Raw genomic sequence first — 19,487 nt, 5'->3', positions numbered from 1 at the left:
AAAGAGCAGGAGGAAAATCAAATCACTCAGGTCTCTTCTAGGTGAAGCACACTTGCCCTTGGCATATCCTCTTGGCCACAGACAGGGTGCATAATGTCAGATGTAATGCCAGCAACAGCAATGAGAATTCACCTCCTGGCAGGCCCAGAGCCACTGCCCACAGCCTGTGTGCCACTGCCCAGAGAGGCTGCCAGGCACCCTGGCACTGGGGACAAGCCTCTCATGTCTCCAGGACCTGACAGCAGCTGGGGACAGGGCTGCTCCCATGGAAGCAGCTATTAGAGAGCTCTACCCACAACACTGCACCCCTGACCTCACACCCAAGCAAAACCGATGTCTTCCACTTAGGGCTTTGTAACACAAGCTGACATTTAACCCACTCCATGTGTTCAAAGGATGGAAAAAGCCAGGGATGGCTACAGGCATCCGCTACTTCTAAAAATCATCTTCAGCCACAATCCACCTCACAATTCTTGTTCTTGCAATATACCAAATATTTTCTCAGCTAACTCCTTCTTTCATGGGGAAACTAGTGTGCAACTTCTAGGTCAAGTCAGAACCTTTACTTTCTATGCTCCAGTTTTACAAGAACCACTTCTTCCATTTTAAAAGGAAATTAACAGCAATTTCCTCATCCATCAGCTTCCTCACTCCTTTGCAGCTACACATAAAATAATCAAAATTCAGCAGCAATACAATTTATGTAAGGATTTAAAAACAAGATGACCAGAATGACTAAAACCATCAGGTGATTAGGGCTTTGAGCTGTTTCTTCTTGCCTTCTAGTGTCAGATTGCTTCTTATCTACTGTAATTTTAAATGCTACATATTTGCTTTACCCACTAAATTAGAATTTGGATTATTCTGCTGCTTACTTTAGATTTCCCAAAGGTACAGCCTTCACATGGCACTAAATAACCCCCCCCCAGCCTCCAAATCCTGCTGTTTTCAATATTTACTGGAACACTAATGTTAGCATAAATGCAAATAGATTTAAAAGAAAAAGGGACTACTTGTAGGTTAGATGTTAATACCACTTCCAGAACAAAAAGCCCAGACCTTTTCTCTGTGTCCATATCCACAAGAATTTACAGTTCCACAGAATGGTTAGACCTTTGCATTTCATCTCAATATGCAGTAAACAACTAATACAGCATTTGTTTTTCAAAGAAGAACTGAATCACAGTGTTACCTAACACACCTGACTTCTCAGCAGGTTGAAGTATAATTGGTGAAGTGCCGCCACAGTCAGTCCCTAGAAAACACTGAAACAGGCACTGACGAGACCGAGCACAACCTCTCCCCCAAGCAGCTGAGCTGCATCAGGCACACAGGGTGCAGCTCCCAGCCCCAGAGCTCTCCAGACAGACAGCACAGCAAAGAGGACATTTCCCGCAGCACACGCCACGCACAGGCACCCCAGCTGCTCCAGCATCCCAACACACCCACCTGCTACTCACAACTGCGATTCTTGCTGGCAACACACAGCAAATCATCTTGGGAATGGGGCATCACGACAACCCAGCCTTTCACCCTAAGGTTTCCTCTCTTCAGTCTAACAAGCACAACCTCCAGAGGAACTCTGATGAAGCCAAGAACAACTGACCAAGCCATCCCTCTTGCTGGAGACATGCATCCACAGCAACACAGTGGCCAGGTGCTTTCCCCCTGTACTTGCAGCTCTGAACCTCTCTTCAAGGAAATGCTGAGCACCTTCCTGGCTGACAGAGGCAGACACAGGGTAAGAGCTTGAAAGGCAATGAGAACACTGGAAGTTTGATGTACATGTTGATTTTTACTTTGCCGACAGCAGTGTGTCTTGGCCCTGGTCAGCTCTGTGGGCTCTTGCTCCACTCAGGGCAATGCCATGGCACACACCAGACTTCGTGCAGGCAGGAATGAGGCAGTTGGCAGGAAAGGGGAAGCCTTAGGTGCAGGCTGGTAAATATCTGTCCCTGCACATGAGAAAGCATGGTCCAAAATATCTTAATTTTGAGGCCACTCCAAGAAGACTTTTTCCTGTTCTAACAGCACCACAGCACAGTCAATAACTGTATCTCAGCTCAGTGGTTTCTGAAGAAGGCTTCCAAATTTCTACCTCTTCAACTGAGATTGCTCCTTGTCCAGTCTCCTTGTGGGAGTTAACAATGTGACTTGGTTATTGCAGCACAAATCCAGTGTCTAGGTATTAGGTACAGACTGGAAATTATCCAACAGTGAGTACAAACTCAAATCCTCACTAGGAGATCACTATTATCAGAGTTGCAGAGCCAGCAGGTATGACCCTACATGGACCATGTCACCTGGAAGGCAAGTGGCACGCAGATGATGCTGTGAACAGCAACTGCTCCTGATATGTGATTTGAAGAGAACTCCTGTACTCCACAGAGGATTTCCAGAACAGTGATATCACTGCTCCCACACTGCAGTGTGTCAGGAGAGAACAAGTATCTTCCTTTATCCTTCTGTGTGTGCTGAGGATAGAAACAACCAGAGCCACCTGCTCCAAGCAGAAACTACTCTAAGATGCTCATATTGCACACTTTTACCCCTACCTGGCCAACTCTGAGGGAACAAACCATCTCTGCACCCCCCTTTGCAGCTGCAGTGGCTTCATGTTAGTCCCAGGAACAGGGATCAAACCGCATCAGACAAGAACCAAAACCAATCCAAACAAAAATACCCTCACTAGAACTACCATATTTTAAACTAAGAATAGTTTGGTTTTCTACACTACAGTTGCCCCTGTTTCACTGTTAATGAAATCAGCAAATGAAAGAGAGCACTACACACAAGCAATCCCCCAAAAGGGAAAAGCCCCTGCTTAATGACAGTTGGATGCTCTGGCCAAACAGATTTCCAGCCTCAAGTGTCACATTGATTTCATGCAATCTTGTCAGGCTACACCACTGCAGAGACATTCAGATACATATTTATACAGCACTGCTGCACACTGGGAGCAACATCTGTTTGCAATGTGCTGCTCAGATTACCACACTTCTAATCAGGTTTGCAGCTTGTAGGGAACAATTGTTCTTGCCTCAAATGCGAGCCAGGTGGAACATCTTTAATCATATAAGAAGATCCCAATCTTCAAGGAAATTTTCTGTTCCGATGTTCTTTTTTGAGACACACGATTATAAGAGGATGAATTCCCTCTAACAACTGCAGTAATTACATGCCTTCTGCTGGTTTTTCTTTTTAGGGTATCGTGGGGGTAGCCCAAGAGTGGGGCATAAGAGCTTTAAGCTCCCTTGGAATTGGGAACATACTGCCACCATCATTTCATAACAATTTGCCACATGTCAGGCCAAGGATTAGCAGCAGGCTGCAACTAAATCTGCACCAGTTCTCTGACAACAGCCAGGGCAGCAGCTGCTCAATACTGTAATGGATTTATATGTCTTACCACCTCTATTTTCAAGAGCAACAAAAATGGAAGAATACCATGCTTGTGTCTGGCACTATTGCTGACATTCTTTTAAATAATTACTCCAGAGATTAAAGAGCAATATAAAAAAATAGTGCAACATGCCCATGACTGCTGCAAGATTTGAAAAAACTTGAAGAAAGAACCCCAGTAAAGAATTGTGGAGAGAAAAGGCAGACCCTTGGCAGAACTTAGACATACCATTTATACTTTTGATGGGTGAACAATTTCAGATTACTTTGGAAGGGGTATCTAGAATAGCTGAGGTTTTAGATGATCTTGATACAGGGAAATATCCTGAACCTGCAATCAGCAAGCACTATGAATAACTGAAACCACAGCCAAGAAGGTACAGAATAACATCAGTGAAGCTTTCAATGAATACAGATATTGACAAGAACTTACTCTGCCAAGTTACCTAAACCTGAAACACTTTACAACACCCAGATCACTGCACACAGGGCTGGGCACCTTTAAACCGTCAACATCAGTTGCCAAAGAAACACGAGCTATTGCCAGTTGAGTTTTTCAAGTTCTAAAAGCAGTTCAAGTCTTGTTTCTTCTGGTCTGGTATTATTAAGTTCTTCTTAAGTTCTGTGTCTCAGTGAAAGGCCCAGACTGCACAGTGGTCCAAGGGCTCCACAGCCACGGTACAGAACTTGCAGAGGTTTGAAACCCTGTTGGAAGCAGTTCACAAAAAACCACTAAATGCATCATCATCCCCCATGTCTGCTCCTGCCAGGACATGACACATGTCCGCTGTGATGCCATGCACATCCAGCAGCACCCACTGCAGCAGGGCATTCCCAGGGATTGCTCAAGGCTCCGGATCACTCCCATGGCACTGCATCTGGCACACAGCCAGCTGGTTTGCTGCAAGATCCACAGAGCTGGGACAACACAGGCCACACACGACACAGCCCCTCTTATCCCAAGGCAGGCATGTGCAGCCACCATTGGAAGACATCACCAGGTTGCCAAGTGTGGGAAGTCTGGAAGGCAGAAGGAAGCTGCTACAGAACTGTACTCACTTTTATTCAGTCCCTGCACAAAGAACAGGCCTGCAGTGGCTTGGAAGGGGTTACCACAGAGACACAAGAACCAAGTGACTTGATCACACCCACAGCACACATGAGCTGTACAACATTCAGCACAACTGTTAATGAGATGACCTGAACCAGAACTCCATCCTGAGATCCCAGGCAACAGCTCACGGAGATTCTTCCACAGGAGCCAAATGTCTGAAACAGCTTCACTTATCACACAGCCCATCCATGAAACCTGGAGTGTTAGCTCAATTCTTGTGTTCCTTCTGGGAATTGCAGTATTAAGCTGAAGGAAGCAAAAGGCCATCCTATCCCATCTTCATCCCACAAATCATTCGTGTGAATAAATGCAAGATGGCCAAAGGCACCACGTGCAGCTTACCAGCCAGTTGTACTATATTCATGACACTTCCTTCTTACATTTGAGAGTACCACAAAGCATCCTTCTCCCAAGCTTCTGAAACACTTGATAATAACAAAGGGGAATACAACACAAGCTGGTTAACACACTTGAATCAAACATTTCCATTCCAAAATGCTGTCCACAGATGTTTTTTCCACCGTTACCATACAGTTCAGACATTCCAGAAGCAGAACCTGTTTTCCACATGTGAAGTGCATAAAGTGCCCCAGTGCTGGCTAGTTAATTCTCTCTTTCATTAAGAAGTGAGCAATGCAGGGTTTGTTTCTATCAGATCAAGAACTGAATTCTTTCCCAGGGTAGGTTTCTTTCCAGTCATGTCAGATCTTAAGGCACTACTATTATCCACAATAATTCAGGCATAAAGTAGTGTGTGTAGCAAGTTTACTTATGAGAACGCTTTGAGGAGGATACACACCAAGGGTGAGACACCAAGAGCTTCCACAGTGGTTCCCTATTCCCCAAACTAAGAGGAACCCAACACCTGTTAGCTCATCTCAAACCCTTTCCCTCTGTGCACGCCAGGGGACAGAAATGTTGCTGCTGGCTCTCCATTCCCACCGGACAAAAATAAGCACAGAAGGTCTAACAGACAGGCAGCTACAGTCCATCCAGTTGCAGGTTTCTTCTCCTGGTGATCCTTGCATCAGTGCCAGCCTGAAATGCACTCTCAGCTCCACAGGAAATATCCCAAGTCACAGCAGCCCACAGATGATCAAAGGCTTCCAGTTCCAGCCTCTGCTGCTCCCTTGCCTCACCTTCCCAGACAGAGGTGAACATACTGGTGACACCTGCTTAGCCAGATTACCAGCAGTTGATGTTGGTGGGTCCAAAGATGACACATGACATTCACCATCTTGCTGCTCTCCCCCAGGAGGTGACCCAAGTCAGTTAATTACTGAGTGAAGAGCTGCTTTCAGCAGAGAACCCTTAGGCCTCCAAAACAGGAGAGATCCTCTGAGTGGCTCTACTCAGCCACAGGCCACACACACAATTTATACATCAGACCTAAGAAAAAAGAAAAACCAAGCAGAAAAACCCCAACCTCTGAGATGAAACTGTGGCAACTACAGTAGAACACAACTTCAGTAAGAACTGTCATTCTTCAAGAAAGTCAGTTTTATTTACTTTAAAGATACCATGTTGATAAGGTCACCATTTCATGTCATTGTAATTCAGTAAGTCAGAACTCAGTGGCCAGAGCTCTGGGCAAACACTGTTGCACAATTCCCATTTGGCCTGAGACACATTACAATAAGGAAATGAAACTTGTGCTTGAACAAGATCCCAGAATCTCTCTTGTAAACACAGGAATTGCACTCAAGGTATTAATCCTCTGTTCCACTTGCCAAGCAACCACCTGCCCTTGGATGCCCTGACAAAGGGACACAGGTGGTTTACTGCTCAGTTACACATTTCACAATCACAAGGAGCAAACCAGAAAGAACATGTCACACAACAGTGTTAAGTACAAGCAGAAATCAAAATATCAGGGAGGAACATTTGTCAAGTTGGCCCCAGAAAGCCCTCAGTTAGAAATGAAATATATCCAAATCAACAGCTTTCTTCATTTCTTATGTCTTGCAACTCCTCTTCTCAAGACATCACCAAGAATAGTTCAGTGGAGAACATAAGCTTTTAGAAGATCAATATTAACATTTAAATATTTTTTCTACCTGATTTGTTTACTAAGTGCAACTCACAGTTAACACATCATTAACAGTACCTTTCTTGAAACCAAACCAATATTCAGTCTTGTTTAAGTGCCAGTTAAAAGTCCACAGGAGAAAAGGCTATAGAAAAGTGCACAATTTTTTTCCAGTGCCACGGCTAACATTATACAACCAGCTCAACATGTCTCAAACAGCCTGGTTTTTCAGTCATGACTGAATTTCAGGGGATTTTTCCTCCCCTTAATAGAAGCAACTCCTTTTTCTTTTAGTGTGTCAAGAATTAGAGCTTGGATTCCAAGCAACAAAAATAAAGCACATGAAAAAGCACAGTGAAGACGTTTGTTACAATCTAAAGCTATATTATAACTATCTAAAAAAAGGCAGCAAACATTCAAATGCACTTCCAGGATGGCAGGTGGGGAAGGTAATACAATAACCTCTGGACACAAGGGTATGAATACAAAATACCTGATGGCCCCCATCTTAAATGGAGTGTAAGCTATTTTCTGTTTGTTTTGCATGTGAATTCAGGCATACCTCTAAGTCAAAGCAACCTCTGGAATGAAGATGCTAGAGAAACCTTTCCCAATAGCACCTGCAGAGCAAACCCTTCTCCATTAAATGGCTTTTACACGGCACTGAACTACTGACCATGAACAAGGTGACAGAACGCAAACTTGTCCTGAGACAGCAAAACACCAGGACAAGCCAACAACACAGTCCTACAGCAAGGAGAATGAATGCAGGTCCAGGGACAGGAGCAGGCACAGGGATTTTCACCGAAGGCTCTGCAGAAGACAAGAGCATTACCCTGCCCACCCTTCACCATGTGGAGCACCAGAGCCCTTGTAAGCACTTGCAGCCCTACCAGAGCATCTCCAAGAATGCAGGACCGAAGTGAAAGAAAACACAGATACTACCTTAGGTTGACCCCAGCTGATTTATTTTAAGGCATGTTACCTGAGCTTTTGAAGTTTCATAAGAACAGTCTGTACATGTCATACTAAGGCACCTTTATCACATAAGAATTCAAAACAAAATCCAAGTGGTTGCAGACGTGACTGATCCTCCTTTTACCATTCAACCACCACACAGGCTTTACTTTGTCAAAGGTACCAAAATAAATACTAAAGTGCTGATCAACCCAATGTTAAAACTGCTGCTTAAATTGCAGGGTGATGCAGTTTCCCACTCACAATGCCCACATAACACGTTATTTTTACTTCTATTCAAGATAAACATAGTCAAAGGTGAACTGAAAAGCAACAACGAATGCCCACCCTCCCCATGTATAGACAATGTAAAATATTTGCATTTGACTCAACTTGTACCAAAACTGTGCATTAAATGCATAGAAGCATGCCAACTGTCTTCACTTGGCTGGACAACTGAACTAGAGAAACAGCGTGAGTCAGAAGCAGACGACAGGGAAGTAGCAAAATTTGGCCTAAGCAAGCAATTTCCCTTCAGCAAAAGCCCTTGTGGTTCTGCCCAGGTGATGCCCACTGCTCTGGCTCAAGAGAGCCACAGCCTACACAGTTGGTCCCAAGGCTCCACAGGCACCAGGAGCTGGATGCACAGGTGACTTGAATTGGAGGTAAAGAACACACCAACACATCCCTTCAACCTAAGTGCTGTTAGGAGGCAGCAGAGCCCTTGGCCATTCTTTGGTCCTGAACTGCTGTGCATACTTCAGCAGATACATACACCTACAGGTATGTATGCATACAGCTATGAGGTAATCATGTCACAGATGGAACTTGCCTTGCTGAGAAATGAAAGGAACAGAACCAAAGGGATCTTCAGCAGGACTTGTCTGTGGAGCAGCATGTGGCTCCACACTCTTATCTGAAGATGCTCTCCTGTCCACCAGCCTGTCTGTAAAAAACAAAATGGAACAGAACAAAAAATAAAGTAAAATAAAACCAGAAGGACTTACACCTATGCAAAGCTACGCACTGTACAGGGTGAGGGAGGAGTATCCTGTATGCTTGTAACAGCACAGCTCTTGCCTGCACAGCTGCTCTGGGCAGCTCTTTCCTACTGCAAGAAGACAGGTGGAGTGCCTGAGAGGCTCTGCACCCACACCTGTCCCTGCAGGAGCACCAGGGTGATCCCAAGCCTTTGTGCAATGCTATGGAAGCTGGGCTGGGGGTTCTTTCTCAGCAAGGAAGCAGACTCACTTTCTTGGCTCCCAGTTCTGCACAGATGATTAAGTGGTTACAAGAGCTGTGGAAGAAATCTACTTCTTCACAGTGCTGTCAGCAATGCAGCATCAGATGTCACTTCTGGCCCATCACTAACCCATGATCACAGCAACACCAACAACAGAGAAACAGCAAGAGCCAGGAGCTCCAAGCTGTCACTCTGTGTCACAGCTCTCCACAAAGGTGCTCAGTTCACAAATCCATCCAATTGCACATTACCTCTTACTGCAACCAGCACCATTCCACTAGGAAAACCCTCACCAAGTATAAGCAATGTGCTCTGTCCTGGGAACTGGATCCCCTTTTGTGAGAGAAGTGATTAATCACCCCAGCAGTACCCATCACTGCACACACTGACATTAAGCCCTTCAACACATGAAATCTGATGGTCATGCCAGCCTGACAAATTGTGGCAACATTTTCATCCTCTAACAAAGGCTTTGCATATTTACTTAGGTGTTACTGTCAAACATGCAAGCTTTAAAAATATTTGTCAGATTTAGAAAGATCTTTAATTTATGTAAAAAGCATCAGCTCAACAATACAAACTAGGCTTCTGAGAAAAGAAAGGATTCATGTTTTGAACACTAGTGAGCAGCACCAACTTACACACCACTGTATGTGAGTTATAAACTACACAACAGCAGCTGGCTTTAGTAAAAGAAAAACAGAACCACTGATCAACTCTGCATCCACAATTCTCTTTTCTCTGGATGGCAAAGAAGATACTTAGTACTCAACAGCCTTTTTCCCACATAGGAGATAACCTACACCTAAAGAGAACTCAGCCTTCAACCTTAATGCATATCTAAGGAACTTCCACTAAGTCTCACATGCTTTGAAACAATTTTATAGGTACAAGACTTAATTTTACAATAAATCTCCTGATCTCCCATTATTCCAGCCAAGTCTGAGAAAGCACCAGTAGACAACAAGGAGCATAATTATTCCTGCTTTGACTGCAGCAAAGGCATTAACACTGCCACATATGCTCACATGATCTTTGGCACAACACCTTCAGTAACAAATAGCCAGGTTAAAAGGTCTCTGAAGGCTGTGACGTGTGTACCTGCATGCCCAGCCAGACACAAACCAGCAATGCTCCCCCTCCCGAGGGACACCAAGCCCCATGAGCTCAGAGCAGCGGTAAGGTAGCCCATCCCTACAGACAAGGCTGCCATCTAGTGTGCTGCTGGCAAGGGAGCAACTCGGGGTCATTTCTGCATTTTCTCTATGTGAGTAACTAAAATCCCTAATGCTGGTTACTACTGAGCAGAGCTGTGCTGTTGGGTTTGGTTTGCTTTTCAGATACAGCATATCAGGTGAGTTATCACATCCAGCTCTCTTTTGCACTGAATTAACTTGAAGAACTGAGCCCAAAATGTACCTTCATTATCTCCTTTGGTCGTTGCATTTGTTCAAAACTTGCGGCTTAACCAAATCAACCTCATCCAACTTGTATAAGCAGTGCCAGCAGTCCTGAATTCAGAACACAGATGCCAAAAGTGGGTGGCCTTGTGCTTTGGTACAAACTGACCTGCTCCAGATTCACAAGTGCAAAAAACTAAGGGCCACATTTGGAAGGAGCTTGCTTACAGATTTTCTATTCTATTACTGAATCCAATCCTTAACTTGGACATGAAAGGAATGCTAAGTTTCAGTGAGTACATAAGCCATTTTTCCCAGCTACCAGAGAGACATTTGACTGTAAAATGTGTGCAGGCTACATTTCCAACTCAAAAACAGGAATCTGATTCAATCCACACAGGATACAAGGGAAAACTAACAATCAGAGCCTCACAAACAAACCCACCCAGTCACTTTCCTAAAGGATTAATGGGTAAAGTGCAAAGTGCACATCCAATAGGAAAAACACTCAACTGAAGGCAAAGGTATTTTTTCCAGTTACTCAAAAATCAACTTTACTGTACTTTTAATTGCAAGAAATTTGCTGATAGACAGCCAAGCATATACAATCTGTTTTTTAACATTGTCACATCTTCCAAGTCCCACTAATAAATCTGATCTCAACAAAGCCAGTTGTAGGAAGAGCAACTAACAAGCATGTGTTCAGCAATTAAGAACAGAAGGTAATTCCAAGTAAAAACCATGGAGATAACTGACTTCACGAGGAAAAAGTTTATTCAACTATTGCCATATCAGTACAATAAACCAGCCCTTACATGTAGCCACTCAAAAAGGACAGTACAAAACATTAACATAATGTAATAGATCAATTTTCTTTCAGGCATTTTCAAAGGACGTATCAGACCCACACAATCTTCTGCTCTGGTGTGCAAGAAAAAAGCTGGAAAGGAATAAAGCAAGCAGCCAAAATTCTCTTCCCATCTGACAACATACCTCTGCTGTTGAGAGCCTCTTGGCAATGCAGGTGACACAAGCAGTGTAGAAGAGCTAGCATACTAGCATTTTTGCAGTAATTGAGCCAGTAACTACCAGTTTCAGACGTGAGTTCCTATTGCACGTGTTTTCAAAAAGGAAAAGGAAAGAAAGACAGGCCCAATTGTGCCCTCAAATGCTCAGAAAGAATGTTCTGTACACAGCCTGCACGGTCCTTGGACAGGCAGGTGTTGGAACTGCTGAGCAACCACAGAGCCCTCATTTACTGGGAAGCAAAGTAAGCCTTCAAGCGTCCCTTACTTGATCTGAGCAGGTCAAACTCTCTGTCCAGCAGCTCCTCCTCTGTCAACTTGGAAAAATTGTCCTCTCCAAATGGGTTCCACCCTGACATGTCAGGTGGGTTACTGATGTTCTGCTTGGGGTAACTGGCAATTGCTTCAGCATCAGGAATGCCTGACCTGTAGAGTCAGTTCAAGGAAGCAAATAGAGAAACAACAGGATTGGTTATCAGGGTCAAAATCTGAGACATGCTTCACAATGCCAAGTCCTACACACAAGCAAATAAGAGCTCATCCCAAAAAAAGCTGAAGGCTCATTTAAAAGAAGCTTAATAGGAACCCAGACAAATATATAACCTGATTTCTAACATCAGTGAAACTGGACAGATCTTTAGGTTCCTTTAAGTCTGAGGAAGGGGATTTTTTATTACATACACCACTGTTCAGAAGAATTAATGCAAAAGTCATCATTTATTACCATTTATTATGCAAAGGCAGGTCTGAGGGCCACTCCTCAGGGACTGTATCTCTTCTGAGGTGTACTTGGTGTTACATACTCAGGTCACACCTCTGAGCACAGGAGTTGGCAGCCCTACCACATCAAGGCCAACTACAAAGCTGCTCTTAACAGGGTGTTCACAACTCATTTCAGATGCACATAACCTCATTCAACATAGACCACTGACCACCCCCCAAGTGAAGTGATTAGCACTGAGCTCCTGGAATAAATCTGTGAACAAGAAATACTGGAAGAAATAGTTTTAAAAATTATACCAGGCTCATCTGTTCATAAACTGTCCCACTTTGCTCCCAAAATATCCTTTATCACTGAACACCCACTGTCCAACTGCTCTACGTAATCTCTTATTACCAAAGCAAGTAACTTCTAAGCGAAGGATTTGGCAGTGCTCACCACAACTAGCAATGTAAGCCAGGAGAAACCCCCAGGCTCAGCTGAGCCACAATCCTCACCTGTTTGTAGGGTAGGGAGGATCTGCCACTGTTCCACCATGCACTGGGAGCGACCTGGGGTAGGAGATTAAGGCTGGTGCAAAGTCTTGTGGAGAAGTGATATACTCAGGGGACTGCACCTGCTGTGCCCGCTGCTGAGCAAGCATCTGCTGCTGCAGGAGAGCCTGCTGGTACTGCTGCACCTGAGGAGATCAGGACTGTGTTACCAGAAGATGCATGGGCTGGCTGAAACTCTTCTGCCAACTATCAGTGTTGCTCTTACAGCCACACAGCCACCTCCACCCTCCAGAACACATGGGCACAGAGAAACTGCTCCAACAGCTCAGGGAGGCAGCTTCTCTTCTCCAGCCTATTACCACTTCCATTTCTGTCATTACTGCAACCCAAATATATGTCACTGTAGCACTGCTAGTTGTGTGTTCATCATACTCTATTCTTAAATCTTAATACAAGATTTCAGGACAATTTCTCCTGATCTTTACAAAACAGGCTATAGCAGTTAACTCTCCTGCTTTTCAAGTAACAATTGGATGTCACCATCTTCAGTGACTCTGTTGTGTAACATGTATTTGCTGCTGTGGCTGGTACTGGAAACATTAACCAAGCACGTTTCAAATGAGCACAGACAGACCTTATGAAACCTGGGATAGATCCCATCCTATTATTAATACACAAGTGCAACTCCAGACAAGCTGGTTTGGATTAACTTCCCACCAACTAATTATTATTTTAGATGCCAAACTGCACGCTATTAACCAGGTCCACAGCTCAGTACAACTTCTCTTCCTGCATCTACACAAGAGCAGATTTACAAGCTCAGGCCATATTTTAAGACTGTACTCTCTCTATGACTTACCATGGCAGGATACTGTGACTGGGCAGGCTGCTGCTGGTACACAGATTGCAGCAACAGCTGCTGCTGGACCATCTGCTGGTGCACTGCTTGGTGATACTGGAAAGAAAAAATAGCTTTAGAAAGTAATGATGCCCCCTCAGAAAAAAGCTGGTATTTTAATTAATGCTTCTTCTGACTATCACAGCTATGACTCCACAGCATTTTTTAATTAAGATATCTCAATCAAGAACCAGCTCACAATTCAGTCACTGCACTTCAACCACTCTGTTTGGAAGCTTTTTCCTTCCTCCACTCCCTAGCCAATTCTTAACAAAAAAATCAGAGAACATATTCAGCCCTGGTGCATGTACAGCCATCTACTGCAAGCACAACATCACCTATAATCACTCCTAACATGTATCCAGAGCTCCTTCACACATGGGTAAAGCCTTGAAATCACACAGCGGTGATGCATAGATAGAATTCAGGATCAAACTGCAAGAACACAGCACAAGGCAAGCAACTTCCTAGGACAGACATTACAGGGCCAATGAAGGAACAAAGCAAAAGCAAAAAGGAACAGGAGTTGTTTTAACTGGAAAAGTACAGGCAGCACCAGCAGAACTGTTGAATGATCCCAAGGGTTATGAACACATCCAATGAGTCTCCAACACCTAACAGATCTGACTGTACCTGCTGGATATAAGCATCCTGCATGGCGGGCTGGTGCTGCAAGTGGTGCAGCTGCTGCAATCTCCAGTCTCCCTGCTGCAGCTGCTGGAGGACCCTGTGCTGCTGAGGGGTGGTCCCTTGGGACTGTGAGATGTCTTGTCCATTCCCTGGTCGAGTGGTTCCTGTGACAGACAACACTAATAACATCCAGACATCCCAGCTTCAGCCAGAGCTGTCCCTGGCTGTTTTTCACCTCAAGCTGACATTGTCTTTCAACTTCTCTTCCCAGTCTGACAACCAGGACAGCTGGTAAATACCAAGTTGACTTCTTTACAAGTAATTCCAAGCCTGCAAATGAACCATGTCTACGTGCAAGATGCTGGGAGCTTCCCCCAGTCTCATGACAGCAAGCTGGGCTGCAGACTTCTGCTTTACCAGCATTTAAGTTACACACTGCAGGATCTCAAACCCTTATCTCAAAGCATGCAGCTTTGTATGCATTCAACACAGGCAAGCATACTTCGATTTTTTTTTTTCCCTAAGGAAACTATTAGCTCATCTATCAAACTCCCTTAAACAGAGCACTTGATGAATTTTGCCACTCAATTGCTTCTGCACCTTTTAAGAGGCAGGCAGTACCATAAATTTCTCTCTATCACAAAGTGTTTTACATTCTGAAGTGCCCAGGAACGATCTGTTCCTTGTCATAACAGAAAAAGCTTTTCAAGCTGGATGTTACATGGATCCCACCTAGCAAAAAGTACTTATACCTGGGACAAAACATTCTCAGAGGCCTTTTGAAACTTTTCCAGTATCATCCCTGAAACTACTCTTTCCTCTTCTGCAGCAGGCACATAACAGCATAAAACACAATTAGAAAGTGTCCTAGGTATAAAGGTCAACTATTTCAGTAAGTATTTATCACAGCCATAACTCCTTCTGAATGAGAAAAAACAAGGATTTTTCAAAAACCCATTTCACTCAAATGAGTCTCCCCTAACTCCTCCTGCACCCACAGTGTCACATGGAATCCATCTGTCAGTCATGAGAGAAGTGACATGTCTCCAGCCTACAAACAGCACCAATAGGTTGGTGGTATCTCATGACTTCTTGAGGCACAGGAGAATCTTTTTGCTGCTACAAAAAACCCAGTTTGATTCAGAAGGGCTCTGTACTTTTTGCAAATTATTCACAAGTCAAAACAAGTGTGAACTTCTGTCTGCAGTGGGCAAGTTCATTGAAAAACCAGTGTTAAGCACAAAGAAAAAACACTTGCACTCCTCAGTCTGAATTTAGTTTTTGCAGCACCTCAAATTTACAGCTCATACAGTCAGAATCTTTCTGAAGATTCAGTTTTTGGTATGCAAAAAAATAAGACTGATAAAACTGAGTTGTAAATGTTTTCTCTGGTAGAGCAAGAAGAGGAAGAAAGGCATAATTGCTTCTTTATTTTGGTCCATCCTCAGACTTGAGGTTACCTTTTTGCCCACGATTAGCAAATTCCCCAGGAACTTGCACTTTGACAGGAGTTGCTGAGCTCTGGATCGCCAGCACACTGGAAGGGGCAGTGCTCGAGTTGGCCTTTGGTCTTTGTCGTGGTGCAATTGAGGTTTCTGTTGGTCCAACAGCATCTGTTATTCTGAAGGGACAATTTTCCCATGTAAGATACTGGATGAAAAGACAAATATTTCTACTTCAAATTTGACACAGTACATCTCTTAACAGCTGAGTTATGTCTCAATAATGTGCTACTCTGCTTCAGCACTGCATGTAAGTACCTTAAAATTCATTCCCTAAAACTCCAGTCCTGTGCTTGAGTCCACAACACTACAATGAGAAACAGGAATACTGTTCATACGTACAAGAAATAAGAGAAAGGAAAGCATTATGCGTTAGGTCAAATTATTCCTACTGCTGTGAATTTCTTCAGGTTTTGTTCCTCTTTTTTTGTAAACGAAGCTGATAATTATAACTGAATGTAGAAATATCTGAGTCACACATGCTGGCAGATTCAAATCCAAATACCTTCCACTGACAAGGAAAGGAAAGGTAAAGGATTTACCCAGCATCAGCCTTATGTGCATACGCACTAGATCATAGCAGAAAACAAGCCTGGAGAGGAATTCCCATGGTTTTGGGTTTGTTTTTATTATCAAGGACAAAAAAGTGAATATTTTTCCACAAAAATTTCAATTTCTCAAAAACAAAACCCATTTACCTACAAAACATCAGTTTCCCTCCATGGATTCTCAATATAATGAAAAAAGCAAAGATGTGGAATCCAAACAGACTTGAAGCTCTTAGAAACACAAGTTTATCTAATGACTTCTACTGAGGTAATACTTCATTTATTCACAAGTGTATGAAAACAGATTTTAAACAAACATGTAGCTTAACAACATTAAGAGAAAGAAAAGTCACATCGCCCTGCTCACCTTGCTTTTATTTGGCTTTTTCTAGCAGCTGCCTCACTAGCTGTCATGGGTTCAGGAAGACTTGAGGGGACAGGAGAATTCTTGGGAAAAACAAATTTGAATAAATTAAAAAACCAAAATCCTGAAAGAAAAAAATTTGATACATATTCAAGAGGAATATTTGGATTCAAGACCTCCACATCCCAAGGCTTCATGCAGAACTCAGAGCTGTACCTGAAAAGGGTTTACCTTATCAGTATCTCTACCTCCTCTCAGTGTGTGGCAGAAGTAAAGCGGCACCTGACTGGTCTGACTCTTTTGTCAGCTGCTTCACTGCAGGTACACTGCCAGCTACCAACAATAAAGTGCAACATGGTCTCCAAGCACTTTGTGTGACTGCACAGAAACTCACTTCAGCCACATGCTCTAAAGCAAAAACCAATCTTTGGAGGAAACTTTTTAGCACACGCTGCTCCTCCACCACAACACAAATTCCAGAAATCCATACAGCACCAAAGCTTCAATGGCCTTTTACCTTACCCCACCTGAAAAATTCCTGAATTAATCCCACATCACCTAGACTGTTTTATGAGAAATATGACAGTTTGGGGCAAAGGAGGACACCAATCCTCTCTCATGACAAATGCACATAAATACAAATCTAAATCTGGTCACAAATAGAGACAGTTAATTATCAAGTATTTCAAGACTTCTTGGTTTATTTTAATCTGTGTTGCCAAAAGGCAACACTCAAATTTACTGAGGACATCCTTCTACAATGATAAAGGAAAAAAGGAATTCAAAGGGATCTCAGAAAAATTCACTGGTCTGCCTCTGAAGACAGATGCTACAACCAATATTTGTTGTAAACTCAATTTTGAGATGGATTTTTCCTGATGCTTGCCTTGAGAGTCACTCCACAATATTCAACATTAGCTAAAGTCCCCAAATTCCATTGTAGTACAGACACAATAATATCTGTGAAGCAAGTGATCTTTGAGACCAAGCTCAGACCCCCACAGAAAGCAAGGCTAAGAAGGCAGGCTGACAACTACTGCTCTGTTTGCTTTCCAGCTCCCTGGAGTCCTTCCAATGGACTACCACAATTGCTAAGGATGCCTAAGCAAAGGGTTTATCCAAGAGCAAATATACACACTCTTGACACTCCACTTACAGCATTCAGCCTTCTACTGTCAACAAGGTAATATCTATTTCATACTGATTGTGTTAAGAGATTACTAATGGCTAAAATCCTAAGCCAGGTATTGGAATGGTATCAATATAGCCCACAGAGCTACACCCTCACAATTAAGAACATTTTATTTATAGAGATTTTTTAATCTATATTTTATTTACTCATACTGCATGCACACAACAGGAGCTTGACCTGTTCTCTGCTCTGTGTTACCATTGAGGAATGAGGCATGTGACAGAACTGATGTCATCTCTCAGCTCCTCTCACTGACTTCTCAATATTACCTACATAACACACTGAAAATACAAGCAAAGTCAAGAGTACTTACATTTATATTAGACACTGGACACTCCTTTTTGGCAATTTTAAAGGCAAAGTAAGATACTTGATAGATATCAGGTCTCTTCTCTTGATCTGGTTCAAGCATATATCCTGCAAAAATTGATAAGACCTATCACTGGCTAGATCACAAAAAGCCTGGTGAGACACAAAAAAACTGTTGAGACAGCTACCAGCAAGGAAAAAATCCAGCATTTGCACCAAATCAGCTTACCACCAAGAGTCATTTGCAGTGTTATTAAAACAAGTTCCCCACACCCAAGATACTTTTTGTCCAGTCAAAGAGTTTATAGGGTCAAAAAAAATTTGCAGAACATGCATGCTGCTCGATAAGCTGATGCAGCTGTGCAAAAGGGAACTTAACTGAAGTAGGAATCAGTAACTGCAGAGAGAAACAGCACAAAACCAACTCACTGCACTAACATTTTCCAGGATTAACACAAAATTCAATGTAGCTAAAACAAGATTGACACATCTTACTACATCAGGCTTTTCTCTGTAGGTTTCATTCACTATGAACAATTCTGCATATTAAAAAACTAGTTTCATGAATAAAAGGACCTTTCCCTGACAAGACAAAATTCCTTATGTTCCCTCCTAAACACTTGCCTCCCAAATTAAAAGGTTTGTTGCTTTCCCAAGAAGTCAAATATGACACAGTATATATAATCCAGCAATCTTGCCTAGATAACCAGAAAGCAAATAAACAGTGAAATACACTTTCTAAAAAACTTAGGCCTCTAAAAATATATTCTGCCCTGAAGTAAATGAACACTATGAAAATTCAACTTCTCACTTTTGATGAGCAAAGAGAAGCACACTTGCACAAATGCTCAGTAGAACAGCCAACCTACCATGTCATTTTACAAAAATCCTCCATTGTTGAAAATGGAGGTTTGAAAAATAGTATCAGACAGATCCTAGAATTTTACACAAAGTTATTATTTCATGTCCTGTATAGGTCACTGAAAGTTTAATTTTTAAGAGATTTTACAAAATAACAGATTCCAGCACTCAGCTGCAGCACCATGACATGGAATCAGAACACTCACTGAAGTGACTCCTGCCACTGGATTCTGAAAATGTTTAACTCATGGGGTGGGGCATGAGGAGCTTCTTCCTCCCCAGTCACTGCCTTGTCAAAGAGCTCAGATGAAGCCACAGTCCCTGAAATACCTTTTATAACCAAGTGCAGCTTTTTATGACTTCCACTCCAAATGGAAAGAAGGGAAGTTTAGATAAGGACATTCTGCCTCACCCAGATACATTCCATGTCAGTACTGCTCATCTTGGCACAGTCATTCATTGAATTAAAAAAACTGCATTCATACCTAGGAGAAAGGATTAAAACCTGTACTTCTCTTTAAAAAAAGTAACACAGCGACAGAGAAAACTACTTAAGTCCTTTGAAAACTCATCTCATTTTGTCAGTACTGGCAGAAGGCAAGTGCTTACTGTCATTACTGCTGTTTCTCAATTAGGAATGTGTACTCAAAAAAGTGGTTTGGATTTGGTATTGCTTATTACATAAAAGCATAACCTGTGTGGTCAATGCATCCATAGCTTAGGGCTATAAGAGCTCCTATTCAAACCTTTTGAATTTTTCATATGCTGTCCATCTCACTCTTTCAAGGGAGCCTACTC

The 19,487-nt window shown here is 42.8% G+C and overlaps 1 protein-coding gene across 4 annotated transcripts in view; it reads right to left on the bottom strand.

The window, feature by feature from the left end:
• Positions 1 to 19,487, bottom strand: part of BMP2K (BMP2 inducible kinase) — a 50,096-nt gene that overhangs the window by 6,931 nt on the left and 23,678 nt on the right. For 3 of the 4 annotated variants that reach the window (XM_074541960.1, XM_074541962.1, XM_005485645.4), the window contains exons 8-15: positions 17,833 to 17,936; positions 16,331 to 16,410; positions 15,374 to 15,534; positions 13,917 to 14,077; positions 13,245 to 13,340; positions 12,389 to 12,570; positions 11,439 to 11,596; positions 8,335 to 8,448 (exon numbers count right to left, since the gene is read on the bottom strand). In XM_074541960.1, coding sequence (XP_074398061.1) covers positions 8,335 to 8,448; positions 11,439 to 11,596; positions 12,389 to 12,570; positions 13,245 to 13,340; positions 13,917 to 14,077; positions 15,374 to 15,534; positions 16,331 to 16,410; positions 17,833 to 17,936 — 1,056 coding nt within the window. The remainder of the gene's footprint in view (positions 1 to 8,334; positions 8,449 to 11,438; positions 11,597 to 12,388; positions 12,571 to 13,244; positions 13,341 to 13,916; positions 14,078 to 15,373; positions 15,535 to 16,330; positions 16,411 to 17,832; positions 17,937 to 19,487) is intronic. The other variant, XM_074541961.1, reaches the window with a different exon arrangement.

This window comes from Zonotrichia albicollis, chromosome 5 (genome assembly GCF_047830755.1).
Source record: "Zonotrichia albicollis isolate bZonAlb1 chromosome 5, bZonAlb1.hap1, whole genome shotgun sequence".
Taxonomy (NCBI): Eukaryota; Metazoa; Chordata; class Aves; order Passeriformes; family Passerellidae; genus Zonotrichia; species Zonotrichia albicollis.
Note: the sequence above shows the minus strand (reverse complement) of the source record. Positions and strands in the feature narration are given on the sequence as shown.